The sequence below is a fragment of the Labeo rohita genome, chromosome 2, assembly GCF_022985175.1.
Source record: "Labeo rohita strain BAU-BD-2019 chromosome 2, IGBB_LRoh.1.0, whole genome shotgun sequence".
NCBI lineage: Eukaryota > Metazoa > Chordata > Actinopteri > Cypriniformes > Cyprinidae > Labeo > Labeo rohita.
The window spans coordinates 544,138-557,164 of record NC_066870.1 but is presented as its reverse complement, the minus strand read 5'-3'; the positions used below and the strand labels follow the sequence as shown (position 1 = coordinate 557,164).

General features: G+C 44.5%; 1 protein-coding gene across 2 annotated transcripts; it reads right to left on the bottom strand.

Moving 5' to 3' along the window:
* Positions 1–3,037: 3,037 nt before the first annotated feature.
* LOC127173209 (tripartite motif-containing protein 16) lies at positions 3,038–7,372 on the bottom strand. 2 transcript variants are annotated; one of them, XM_051122924.1, is made up of 6 exons: positions 6,229–7,348; positions 5,635–5,730; positions 5,302–5,535; positions 4,335–4,494; positions 4,147–4,194; positions 3,073–3,918 (listed from the first exon to the last, which is right to left on the bottom strand). In XM_051122924.1, exons 1-6 carry the CDS (start codon positions 6,985–6,987, stop codon positions 3,395–3,397), a joined length of 1,821 nt encoding a protein of 606 aa, XP_050978881.1. In that variant the 5' UTR covers positions 6,988–7,348; the 3' UTR covers positions 3,073–3,394. The 2 variants fall into 2 exon arrangements, with proteins under 2 accessions (XP_050978891.1, XP_050978881.1); XM_051122934.1 differs by lacking the exons at positions 5,302–5,535; positions 5,635–5,730 and having other exon boundaries at positions 3,038–3,918; positions 6,229–7,372.
* Positions 7,373–13,027: the final 5,655 nt, after the last annotated feature.

Sequence of the window (13,027 nt, the reverse complement as noted above, 5' to 3'; positions counted from 1 at the left end):
CACTGCAGGATCTGTCTTGACAGCCAGGAAATACGTGGGTTATGTCTCTCGAGCCAGGGCAGACCCAGAATGATGGGGTTCTGAGGGGAGTTAAAGGCGAACAGGTGAATGGTTTCAGTGTGAAGAGCTCCAGTCCTGAGTATGAGGTTGTCTGTGATGAATTTGATGTGTCCCTCGCCCAGAGCCATTCATCTCGGGCTGCCACTGCCACCCGGGATTCACATGCAACAAGAGGAATGTTATGAGAATCGGCGAACCTTTTATCCACAAAATTTCCAGCTGCACCAGAGTCAATAATGGCAGAGGTATCGACGGAATGCCCGTTAAACAGCAATGTTATCGGGATATCTAGAGTGGTGGGATTAATGGAACCGGAACTCACCCCAGAAGATTTTCGGGAAGATGGTCGAGTGGGGCAGAAAATTCTCAGATGGCCACACTGTCTGCAGTATAAGCACAGATGTTGTCTTATCCTCTTCTCTCTCTCCTCTGTCGTCAGGTGAGTGAAACCAATTTGCATCAGCTCTGCCTCAGGAACAGCGGCGGCTGGCTGGCCGAACGTGGGTGGTTGTCTCGGGGGTCGCCGAGAACGAACCAGGTGGTCAATGCGGATGGAGAGCTCGTTGTATTCGTTGAGGGTCCTGTCCTCATCACGACACGCAAGCTCGGACTGTAACTCCATAGAAAGTCCCTTGCGATAAAGCAGTTTGAGCGGCTCATCCCTCCACCCGGTCTGCGCAGCGAGCGTGCGAAATGTGAGAGCGTAATCAGCGGCTGTTCTGCGTCCGTGTCGCAGAGTGAGAAGCTGCTCACCTGCCTCTCCTCCATAGGCGGAGTGTTCAAACACCTCCCGAAAACATTTTAGGAAATCGGCAAAGGACGGGAAAGACATCTGCTTACCCTCCCAGACAGCGGTTTCGTCCGTGGGGTATAACAGCGGTTGTTGACTTACAAATAGAGTACATTGCATGAGAAAGCCCTTACATTTCTCCGGTGAGCTGTCGAATTTCTTGGGAAATGCCAGACGTGGGCTAGCGGTAGTGTGACTTGTAGCAGCGGAAGGTTGAGGAGGATCGGGGGTTCTCACGCTGGCCTCGGTGACGCGGAGGGACTGCAGCATCTTTACAAGCTCCTTGTGAGAGAGGTGAGTCGCTGTAACTGTTGTTGGTGTGTAGCAAGCATGGCGGCTTGTGCAGATACCTCAGAGGAGAGATGATACACAACTGCTGGATCCTGTTGTGGCGAAGTCTTCTGTAATGATGGGTCAGGCACATGAGGATCCATTTGCAGCTTTATTAAAATCGTATCGTAGTCAGACAGGCAATGGTCAACAACAACATAGGGAACAACAACTAAGGCAATCCAGAGAGTAATCCGTAAACGAGTGTGAGGTCGGGGCAGGCGGCAGACAGATAGTCCAATAAACAAAGCAAAAGGTCCAAAGGCAGGCAGCAGGGAATCAGAGATCGTACAGTCCAGGTCAAACACAGACAGTCAATAACACAGGGAAAACCGCTCAGAAATGCAGCAGTGGCTAACAAGACTTCGCAAAGAGCTAGCGTCCAGAGGAGGCTTAAATAGAGGGGTTAATGAGCGGCACCTGAGGGTAATCAGGCCTAGGTACGGGGTGTTATGGGAAGTGGAGTCCGAAATGGTTAACACTCTGGAGAAGGTGCCCTCCGGTGGCGATCGGAGGGAGCCACGGTGGCCTGACTCATGACAGTTACAGGCTTCCTGCATGTTAATAGATCATGCTGCAGTTTTCTGTAAAATATATAGGCAGTGATCACTGACAAACTTATCACATGAGGGAAAATTGAGCCACATTTAGCTCATGTGGTGTTAAATAATTACAGACCCAGATCTAATGTCTTTTTTTTTTTTTTTTTGGTGATCATCATGTTTATTTTGTTTATGCTCTGTTTATTTTATGTAGTTTTTACATATACTTCATTTTTATTTTATTTATTTGTGTTATATCTATTTACTCAAGCTCACTTTAGTGCCTATTTTTTTTTTTTAATCTGTTCAAATAGTTTTCTATATGTATGTTGAATGTGTTTCACATATACACATTTACGCTTAAATATTGATATTGTCATTTTATGTGCTTTCTCTTCAGTGGTCAAATGGCTATGACAGTTCTTACACTAGTAGGGTCCATTATACACTGCCTGTCCAAAACAAAAAATCACACACTCTAATATTCCGTTGGACCGCCTTTAGCTTTGATTATGGCACACATTTGCTGTGGAATCGTTTCGATAAGCTTCTACATTTATTCCCATCCAGAGTTGCATTAATGTTTTTTCCAAGATCTTGTATTGATGATGGGAGAGTCGCTGCACAGTCTTCTCCAGCACATCCCAAAGATTCTCAGTGGGGTGAAGGTCTGGACTCTGTTTTGGCCAATCCATGTGTGAAAATGATGTCTCCCTGAACCACTCTTTCACAATTTGAGCCTGATGAATCCTGCCATTGTCATCTTGGAATATGCCCGTGGAAATCCATTGATGGAATAACCTGGTCATTCAGTATATTCAGGTAGTCAGCTGACTTCATTCTTTGGGCACATAACGTTGCTAAACCTAGACCCGACCGAATGCAGCAACCCCAGATCATCACAGCGCTGCCTCCACAGGCTCATGTGCTCATGACTCTGGAACAGGGTAAATCTGGACTCATCAGACCACGTGACCTTCTTCCATTGCTCCAGAGTCCAGTCTTTATGCTCCATAGTGCATCAGTTAGGGTTCAATAACTTGTTTCCAGCTGAATCACAATCATCCATGCAGTAATTATCCATTGGGAGGCTCTTACCTATTTGCTTAGTTAAATCCAGGTGGTGATTTTTTTTGGACAGGCAGTGTATTATCTTGCCTAGGGCCCCACAACCCAACAGCTGTCACTGGCTGAGAGAAGAAACTATAATGAGGTGCTTGATTTGTCTTTGGAGGATCAGGACAGAGGAAGAATAAAAACCCATCACGTTTGTTCGTCAAGTGTGTAGAAGCTTTATTTATATCTGTCAGAGAACAAAAATAACACACCGAAAAATTATAATTAAAATTAATTGATTAAAAATGACAATATTACTTAATAATAATATTAACACATGATATATATTAACTAAATGAGTAATTTCCATCAAGACAAATAGAAGTTGAGAAAAGCACAGAAACACATGATCACTCAGCACACACACACTGATCTCACTGTCTATATGAAGATTTATTACACATTTATTCTGATTCATGTTATTTCAGTGACAGAAGTTCAGCTGCAGTATTAATGTCATGAAGAGAAAAGAAGAGACTCTGTAACATCTCACTGTTACTGATTCATCATCAGCTCAAAGCATTATGGGTAGAATCTCTCATCAGTCTATTCTGATTCACCAACACAGTTTCACTGATGATCCACACCAAACTCTAAACCCAGGATAGAGCGGCTGAGTGAATGTGGTCTGGACTGTGTGGATGAGGCTCATTGTATCAGAGACGCTGTAGAAGGACAGAGTTCCTGCACTGTGATCCACAAACACTCCTATTCTACTGCTGATGGACGTCACAGGGAGATCAGTCCATATGTTATTCTGTATGAGTAAGTATCTGTCAGGAGAGCAGAACAAACTCCAGGACTGATCATTAGATCCAAACAAACACTCCTTACCCTGTCCCTTCCTGCTGATGCTCTTATATGACACTGATATACACACACCAAGATCTCCACTCCACTGCAGCTCCCAGTAACAGCGTCCACACACACTCTCTCTACACAACACCTGATACACATCAAATCTGTCTGGATGATCAGGATACGGCTGATCTGTGCCAGTGTATGTAATCACTCTGTTGTTCTCAGACAGACGGAGGAGTTTATTCACTGTGTTCAGATCCAGAGTGAGCTGATGGGAATCTGATGGAGATAAAACACATCAGAATCAGGAATTATGAATCTGTTTGATGTTTTCATGTAGCTGAACTCTTCATGTTCAGTGTATCATCAGTGTGTCAGTACAGATGAGCAGATATCCTGTGCAAATCATCATTTACTTCATCAATTATAAAACTCTTCTTTCACCTTCTACAGGAAGAACATGAACACACTCAGTGAGTTTTTCTGCTTGTTTTCTTACTGACTTACATCGTAGGAAGTCGTTCCTGGTCCTGGGAACAATGTTGGTGAATGTGACTGTGGAAATCAACAGACATGAACAGTGTGATTCTCATGATCCTGCATCCATTCCTAACACATTTCTAATATGATGTTCTCCATGATATGAGATGATGATGGACTCGTTTCTGAGAGCAGATGAATCTCCAGGACTTTACCTCTGTCTGACATCTTCTTGAGCTCCTCTTTGCAGAAATCCTCCAGTTTGTCTCTCAGCTGATGGACAGATTCTCTCAGACCATCAAAAGAGAAGAGAAAAATGAAGGGATCATCATTTCCGTCTGTAGATTCAGGAGGTGCTGAGAGAGACTGGAAACTCTACAGAAAACAGAAATCAAAACTCATCAGTGTTGTGGTTTCCCCTTTTCTCCACTGGAGAATTACTTTTGAAACTTGGGTTTGGATGCCAAAAGATAGACTTTATTGTCGAGGACAATCAAGCCGAGGACAATCAAGCCGAGTTGTCTATAGAGAACTAATCTTTACATGGTTGAAAACGGCGTTATATAGTGGTCTCCACGTAAGCATGTTAACCTAAATCATGGGGGGTGTCCCCTAAGGTAAACACTTCCATGGGAAACAGATGGTTTCCCTTAAGGCCTCTTAGAGGGCCTCTACAATAACATGAGGTACAACTCTGCTAGGGGGTGTCCTTTTTCTATACTTCTGGTTTCTATAATAACACAGGATGTGCTGGCCCAGCAACATATAGAGTAGAACTATAATGGTAGATTAATTTGGACACAATTCCTCTATATTTAAGTTAATAAAATCTTCCTCATCAGCTCCACACTTCACCCAATAACCTGCACCAACATCAGATTTGACTTGACTGATCTTTAGTAACTCAATCCAGCACTTTCACAGCATCAGCTTCATTCTTCTCATATTCATTATATCACATTAGAGCTACAGATTCTAGTATTTGACACTTACACTATATGTGAACTTTCTAGGAAATGGTTTGATTATAAAACATCTGCTAAGAACATAAATGTCCATCTAACAGCTCCAGCACATCAATGGAGTCTCATTGTAGGGTTGAAATGTTTCTCTGTGAGTCTCCTGTCACAGCAGGATGTGTCTCAAGTCCACTATGATGGTGTTCTTCTAGATCTGTGTTACCTGCAGGAACTGGATGTGATCCTGTGTGTGTGAAAGCTGCTCCAGCTCAGCGTCTCTCCTCCTCAGATCATTGATCTCCTGCTCCAGTCGCTCCAGTCGTCCTTCAGCTCCACTCACCGCTCGCTTTTCCTGATCTCTGATCAGCCGTATCAGCTCAGAGCGGCTTCTCTCAATGGAGCGGATGAGCTCAGTAAAGATCCTCTCACTGTCCTCCACTGCTGTCTGTGCAGAGCGCTGTTAGGACACACAGTGATTCAGGCTTCAGTGGGACTGAAAGAGACAAGAGAGTCTGAACTGAGACTGAGACAAACTTCTCTTCTTCTCCAGACTCACCTTATGAGACTCCACAGCCTCTCTCAGCTGCTGAAGATCTTTCTCTCTCTGCTGGATTCTCTGCTGGAACGTCTTCTGCGTCTCCTTCAGCTGCTTCTGCAGGACAAACAGATGAATGTCACAGAAAACTACTGGCACTAAATCATCATGTGAACAGATGAATGCAGTAAATGTAGGGTGAAGCAGTTTAAGAGTTATTTATCTGAACTGATAACTAATGATTGTAGACTCCAACGAATGATCAGTGATGGCATGACTGTAAATGACTGAAATCATCTGCATCCAGATTTACTGAACAAAAAAGTGTTTGTGTGTCTATTACTGTTTAACTTGCCTTATGCCTGACAGATAAATGTTTTGTCTAAGAGCAGGTAAATAGTTCTCTCTATGTCTCTTAAGATCTGTTTTAAGAAAGATTGTGTTGATAAAGGTTTACAGTGTATTTTCAGCAAACAGTGAAACTCTTCTTGCAGCTGCTGTTCATTTCTGCTGTGGTGTGCAGTGTGAATGCTGTAAGCTGTTAATATGGGTGCCGATATAAACACATATGAAACGAGTGTCAGCAATATTTCATCAGTGTCTAGTTTTAAATACCTGTTTCTCTGTCCTCTGTGCTGCAGCTGATACAGTGTCGTGGTTTTTATGTTCATCCATACACAGCACACATATACATTTCTGGTCAGTGCGACAGAAAACCTCAAGGATCTTCTCATGTTTCTGGCAGATCATCTCCTGCAGTCGTCCAGTGGCATCAGTCACTTTGTGTGGCTTACGTGAATGAAACTCCTCATGACGCTCAAAATGAGTTTGACAGTAAGATTCCAGACACACCAGACAGGACTTGACGGCTTTGTATTTTCTTCCAGTACAGACGTCACACTGCACATCTCCAGCTGCAGCGTAACAGTCAGCAGGAAGTTTGGTCTTTTTCAGTTTCTCCACCATTTCAGCCAAGATGGTGTTTCTAGCTAAAGCAGGTCTTGGACTGAAGGTCTGTCTGCACTGAGGGCAGCTGTAGACTCTCATCTGATCCTCCTGATCCCAGCAGTCTGTAATACAGCTCTTACAGTAACTGTGTCCACAATGGATGGCCACTGGATCCTTCAGGAGATCCAGACACACTGGACACAAGAACTCATCCTGAGAAAATCTGGCTTCTGCCATTTTACTGCATGAATACAGAGACACAAACACACAACAGCTCAAACACACTTTCAGTTTCTCTTTACCTGAAGACACATGTGATTCCTGTTTCCTGGTTCTGTGTTTGAGTGACGTGTGTAAAACAGGTTTGTCTGTGAGTCTGTAAAGGAGGTTCCTCATCACTGCTCCTGCTGAGTTTATTTTTGACATGTCTGGCTGTTATTAAAGTAAACACAAAGATTTTGACAAGTTGATTCAGGTGCTTTTAATTAGAGATCAAACTAAACTCTGTGGGAAAGTAACTAAGAATGGGGAACTGTAACGGGACTCTTCTGAAGCGTGATAGATCCAAATGCGAGCTTTATTAAACAGATCGTAGTCAAGACAGGCAGGCACCAGCAAACAGTAATATCCAGGGCAAGGCAAAAGTGTAATCGAATGAACAGGCACAACGTCAAAATACCAGAGGGCAGTCCAAAGTAGCAAAATAAACAAGGCAATGAAACAAGGCAAAAACTATGGCAAGGAAACTAGACAAAACTATGGCAAAGAAACAAGGCAAAACTATGACAATAAAACAAAACCGTGGCAATAACAAAATGCTTGGTAGAGTCCGCACAGGCAAAACAATACTTCGCAAAGCCTGTTTGGTATAGGCCTCCTTAAATGGCCACCAAACAGGAAGTAACCAGAGAAGCAGCAGAGGGAGCAACAACAGTCAGTCCAAGGGTGAGGGCTCCCTCTGCTGGCGTGGCATTACAGAATCCCCCTCTCTAGGAACAACTCCTGGCGCTCAAAACAACAACAGTCCAGGAGGGTGGGGGAACAGAGGGCCAGGTCCGTGCAGAGGAGGTGGGCCTAGATCGTGGAGCAGGGACAGACAGTGAAGCACTGGAGGACCTGGGCCATGGAACAGTAGAAGACAGTGAAGCACTGGAGGACCTGGACCGTGGATCAGTGGCAGACAGTGGAACCCTGGAGGACCTGGACCGTGGAGCTGTGGCAGACAGTGGAACCTTGGAGGACCTGGACCGTGGAGCTGTGGCAGACAGTGGAACCTTGGAGGACCTGGACCGTGGAGCTGTGGCAGACAGTGGAACCCTGGAGGACTTGGGCCGTGGAGCAATGGCAGACAGTGGAACACTGGAGCAGAAGTCCGCCATGTTTGATTCGGAGGAGCCTGGAGCCATGGTGGAGCAGGGAGAGCTGGCAGCCATGGCGGGGCAGGCAGAGCAGGAAGCCATGGCGGGGCAGGCAGAGCAGGGAGCCATTGCGGGGCAGAAAGAGCAAGCAGAGCAGACAGGAACAAAGATATCCACAATTGAACTAATGACATCCATAGCAGCGCATAGGGTTCATGATTGGCCTCCTTGGCCGTGACATGATGGGCTGAGAGTTCATAGTAGGACGCCGCCTGGAGCAGACTTGTGGCCAGACGCGGCAGTGAGTTCATGGGTGGACGCCGCCTCCTTTGGAGGATCTACAGCATAAGCTGACACCTCTGGAGGCATAGGCGCAAATTCTTGGACAGGAGAGGCCTCTGGCACAGACTCATGGACAGACAAGGCCTCTGGAGCAGACTCATGGACAGACGAGGCCTCTGGAGCAGACTCATGGACAGACGAGGCCTCTGGAGCAGACTCGTGGACAGACGAGGCCTCCAGAGTACAGTGTGTAGCCCACACGCTTAAAATGGCGATCACCATGACAGGCAGCACAGAAGATAGTGGGATGCCTGCCGGGCTTGAGGGTGTGGAGACTGTGAGGTTAGAGAGCGTGGTCTCTGCGTGGTTTGTGAGTGTGGGCTCTGCGTGGCTTGGGAGTGTGGGCTCTGCGTGGCTTGGGAGCTGAGACAAGACCTGGCAAGGCTTTGGGATGTAAGTAAGTAAGTAAGTAAAATTTATTTATATAGCACCTTTCACAGACAAGGAGTCACAAAGTGCTTTACAAACTGTCAATAAAACGGATCAAACATGCATACAATAAGATCTACCATAAAACAACACACAAAACCAATCTTCACAGAAATAAAATAACAGACAACCATTGCTATTAATTAAAAGCAAGTCCAAAAAGATGCGTCTTCAGGTGTTTTTTAAAAGAATTGACAGAACCCATAGTTCTCAGTGCTAATGGAAGAGAATTCCAAAGCCTTAGTGCCACAGAACAAAAAGCACGATCACCTTTAGTCTTAAGACGTGTTCTAGGGACAGTTAAAAGGTCCAGGTCAGAAGACCTTAAAAACCGACCCGGTGAATGTTTATGTAGAAGATCCTGAATATAGAGAGGTGCCTGACCATGCAAGGCTCTATAAGTGATAACTAAAATTTTAAACTGCACTCTGAATTCAACTGGAAGCCAATGAAGGTCCTTGAGTACAGGTCTTATATGAGGCCACTTACTGGTACCAGTCAAAAGCCTTGCAGCTGCATTCTGTACAACTTGTAGTCGCTCCAAAGAAGACTTATTCAAACAAGTATACAGAACATTGCAATAGTCCAATCGTGACGAGATGAAGGCATGAACAAGCATCTCCATCTCTTTTCTTGAGACCACCGATCTAATCTGAGCAATGTTCCTGAGATGGAAAAAGCATGAGCGAACTACAGACTTTGCATGACTGTTAAAACATATGGCTCTATCAAAAATGACACCTAGATTTCTTATTTCGCTGTGATCTGAAGTAGCTGAAGCCCCCAAAACCTGCTTAATCTTAGGTGTAATATTGTCAGGAGCAAAGATCATCATTTCAGTTTTATCCTTATTGAGTTGCAAAAAATTGTTTGCCATCCATTTATTACTGGAGACTAAACAATCCTGCAGAACTGACAGTTTATCTAGACTGTCAGGTCTAAAATAAATAAATAGCTGAATGTCATCTGCATATAGATGATAAGATATTATTTTAAAACTGTTAATAATCTTGCCAAGAGGAAGCATATACAGCATATACAACAGAGGGCCAAGCACAGAACCTTGTGGCACACCACAGGACAAAGGAACAGAATCAGACATAAAGGATCCAACAGATACAGAAAAAGTCCTGTCGGACAGATAAGATGAAAACCAATCCAGAGCTGATCCCGAAATACCTACTAAAGAATGTAATCTATTAATCAAAGTGCAGTGATCCACAGTATCAAACGCTGCACTGAGATCTAACATAACCAACACGGAACATGCACCTGCATCTGCGGCCATCAAAATGTCATTAGAGACCCTAAGTAGGGCAGTTTCAGTAGAATGATTTTTACGAAAGCCTGATTGAAATTTGTCATAAATGTTATGTCTCCAGAATATCATTCAACTGCATTGCTACAACCTTTTCCAAGATTTTGGAAATGCAGGGCAGTTTAGAGATAGGCCTATAGTTGTTCAACAATGTGGCATCAAGATTACTCTTTTTCAAGAGAGGCTGAACAACAGCATGTTTAAAACACCTAGGGACCTGGCCCAACTTTAAAGAGAGGTTAACAATTGAGACCAAACATGGACCAATAGATGTAATAGATTTCATGACCATAGAAGCAGGCAAAATATCCGCAGGACTTTGGGAAGGTTTCATCGTGTACACTATCTTTATAACATCATTTAAGGATATTGAATGAAAAGAATTTAAAATTGAGGGCCGCTCTGAAATAATTGTAGAGGAGATAGCTGATGGTACAATGCTAGCTCTAACAGCCATAACCTTACCCACAAAATGAGATAAAAAATTATTACAATCATCGTTGGAAAGCACAGGAACAGATGATGTAACAGGAGACACAAGGCTGTTAATAGTGTCAAACAAAGTCTTAGGATTCCTTTTACAGGTGAATATCAAATTTTTAAAATACAACATTCTGGCCTCCTTGATCATCTCGTGTAAATGAGACAGTAGCCCTTTAAGATGCAGACGGTGAAGTTGGAGCCGCATAGATTTCCACAAGCGTTCAGTCTCCCGACAAACACTTCTGAAACTGCGAATGGCATCATTTATCCATGGAGAAGTATTAACCACGGGAATATGCCGTTTCTTAAATGGAGCCACTTTATCCAGTAACAAAGTGCAGTGATCATTAAACGACTGTACAGAACTGTCAATGTCATTTGAGATAATAACCGAGTTGGAGTCGAGGTCGAGAAATTCTCAAGAGCAACTTGGCTAATCATGCGAGAGCAAGACACCCGCTTAACCGGCAGTGGATTCTCGTTACACGCAAGATTAAATAAAACACATTTATGATCACTAACATAAACATCTTCGGTACACACATCGTCAATATTTAAACCATGAGAAAACACTAAATCGAGCGAGTGTCCTTTATCATGTGTAGGACCAGAGAAATGTTGAAAAAAATTGAAAGAATCCATTATATTTAAAAATTCTGAAGCAGTATTGCATGCAGCATTATCCACATGAATATTAAAATCACCAACAATAATAACTCTATTCAACTTAATGATAGAGGATAAAAAGTCAGTAAAATCGTTCAAAAAAGGGCCCAAAGATCCGGGAGGCCGATAAACAAGAATACAATAAAAGGAGTATGGTCGACCAACCTTAGACATCTGTAATTTGAAGGACGAATACGTGTTGGTGTTCATCAACTGGCAAATAAACTGTTTTTTAAAAACGACAGCAAGTCCACCCCCGCGGCCCACGAGCCTTGGCGTGCTGATAAATGAACATTCCGCAGGACAGAGCTCGATCAAATGGGAAAACTCCATACTCTGTTGCCATGTCTCCGTCAGCAACATAAAGTCCAGATTTTTATAAGTGAATAATTCACTGAGTAGGAATGACTTGTTTCTGATTGATCGGACATTCAGCAAAGCCATCTTAAGCAGTGCAGATCTACCACCAGGAGCAGAGACAGAGGTGCACGGCAGCAGCCTCAGGTGCTCGTCGCATACGCCGTGACCGGTTGGAGAAACTCTCAGGGGCAGAAGAACCGGAGCACTGGAGACATCTGGAACTATGGAGCGAAGACACGGCAGTCTGGAAACAGCATAACACTGCTCCAACTTCAAGAGTTTCTTGAGGTGCACCTGTTTCCCAGCCCTTTTCCCTCTCCTTCTCCGCCGCTTCTTAGTGCGTCTCATAAGTCCCTCTCCTTCCCACATGCAGGCAGCCGATGCAGGTGTACAGCGGTACAGGGTTGATTCACCCAAACCACTCCAGGTGCAAACACCGCCACACTTGATCATAGATGATCGAATTAAAATCATCGTTTGCCAATCATACACCCACGCAGCAGACACAACATTGGTGGACAAACTTAATAACAGCAAGGCACATAAAATAATTAAAACAAGACGAGGCGAGCCTCCGGCCACAGCGGCAATGCCAAACACAGGCGCCATCACGGACCGGAAATGATCATTACCATTACCTATTTAAGCCATGTCAGCTGATACGTGACGAGGCTCTGGGGGGTCACCTGATACGTGACCTGGCTTTGGAAGGTCAGATGGGACCTGGTGAGGTTCTGGCAGGACAGCCATGGTTTGGCGAGGCCCTGTACTAGCAGCCATGTCGTGAAGAGGCTCTGTTAGGAGCGCAGCTGTTTCTTGACTTGATTCAGGAAGGTCTGCCGTGACTTGCCTTGACTCATGAAGAACAGCTGTGTCTTGACCTGGCTTGTGAGGACCAGCTGTGACTTGACTTGGCTCATGAAGATCTGCTGAAACTTGGCTTGGCTCACGGAGATCAGCTGTGGTTTGGCTTAAAATAGACAACCCAGCTGTAACTTGACTTGACTCAGGAACAACAGCTGTAACTTGGCTTGACTCATGGGGAACAGCTGTGACTTGGCTTGACTCATGGAGAACAGCTGTAACTTGACTTGATTCCGAAGTAACAGCTGTAACTTGACTTGACTCAGGAACAACAGCTGTAACTTGGCTTGACTCATGGAGAACAGCTGTGACTTGGCTTGACTCACGGGGAACAGCTGTGACTTGGCTTGTCTCATGGGGAACAGCTGTGAATTGACTTGATTCCGAAGTAACAGCTGTAACTTGACTTGACTCAGGAACAACAGCTGTAACTTGGCTTGACTCATGGGGAACAGCTGTGACTTGGCTTGACTCATGGAGAACAGCTGTGACTTGGCTTGACTCATGGAGAACAGCTGTGACTTGGCTTGACTCATGGAGAACAGCTGTAACTTGACTTGATTCCGAAGTAACAGCTGTAACTTGACTTGACTCGGGAACAACAGCTGTGACTTGGCTTGACTCACGGGGAACAGCTGTGACTTGG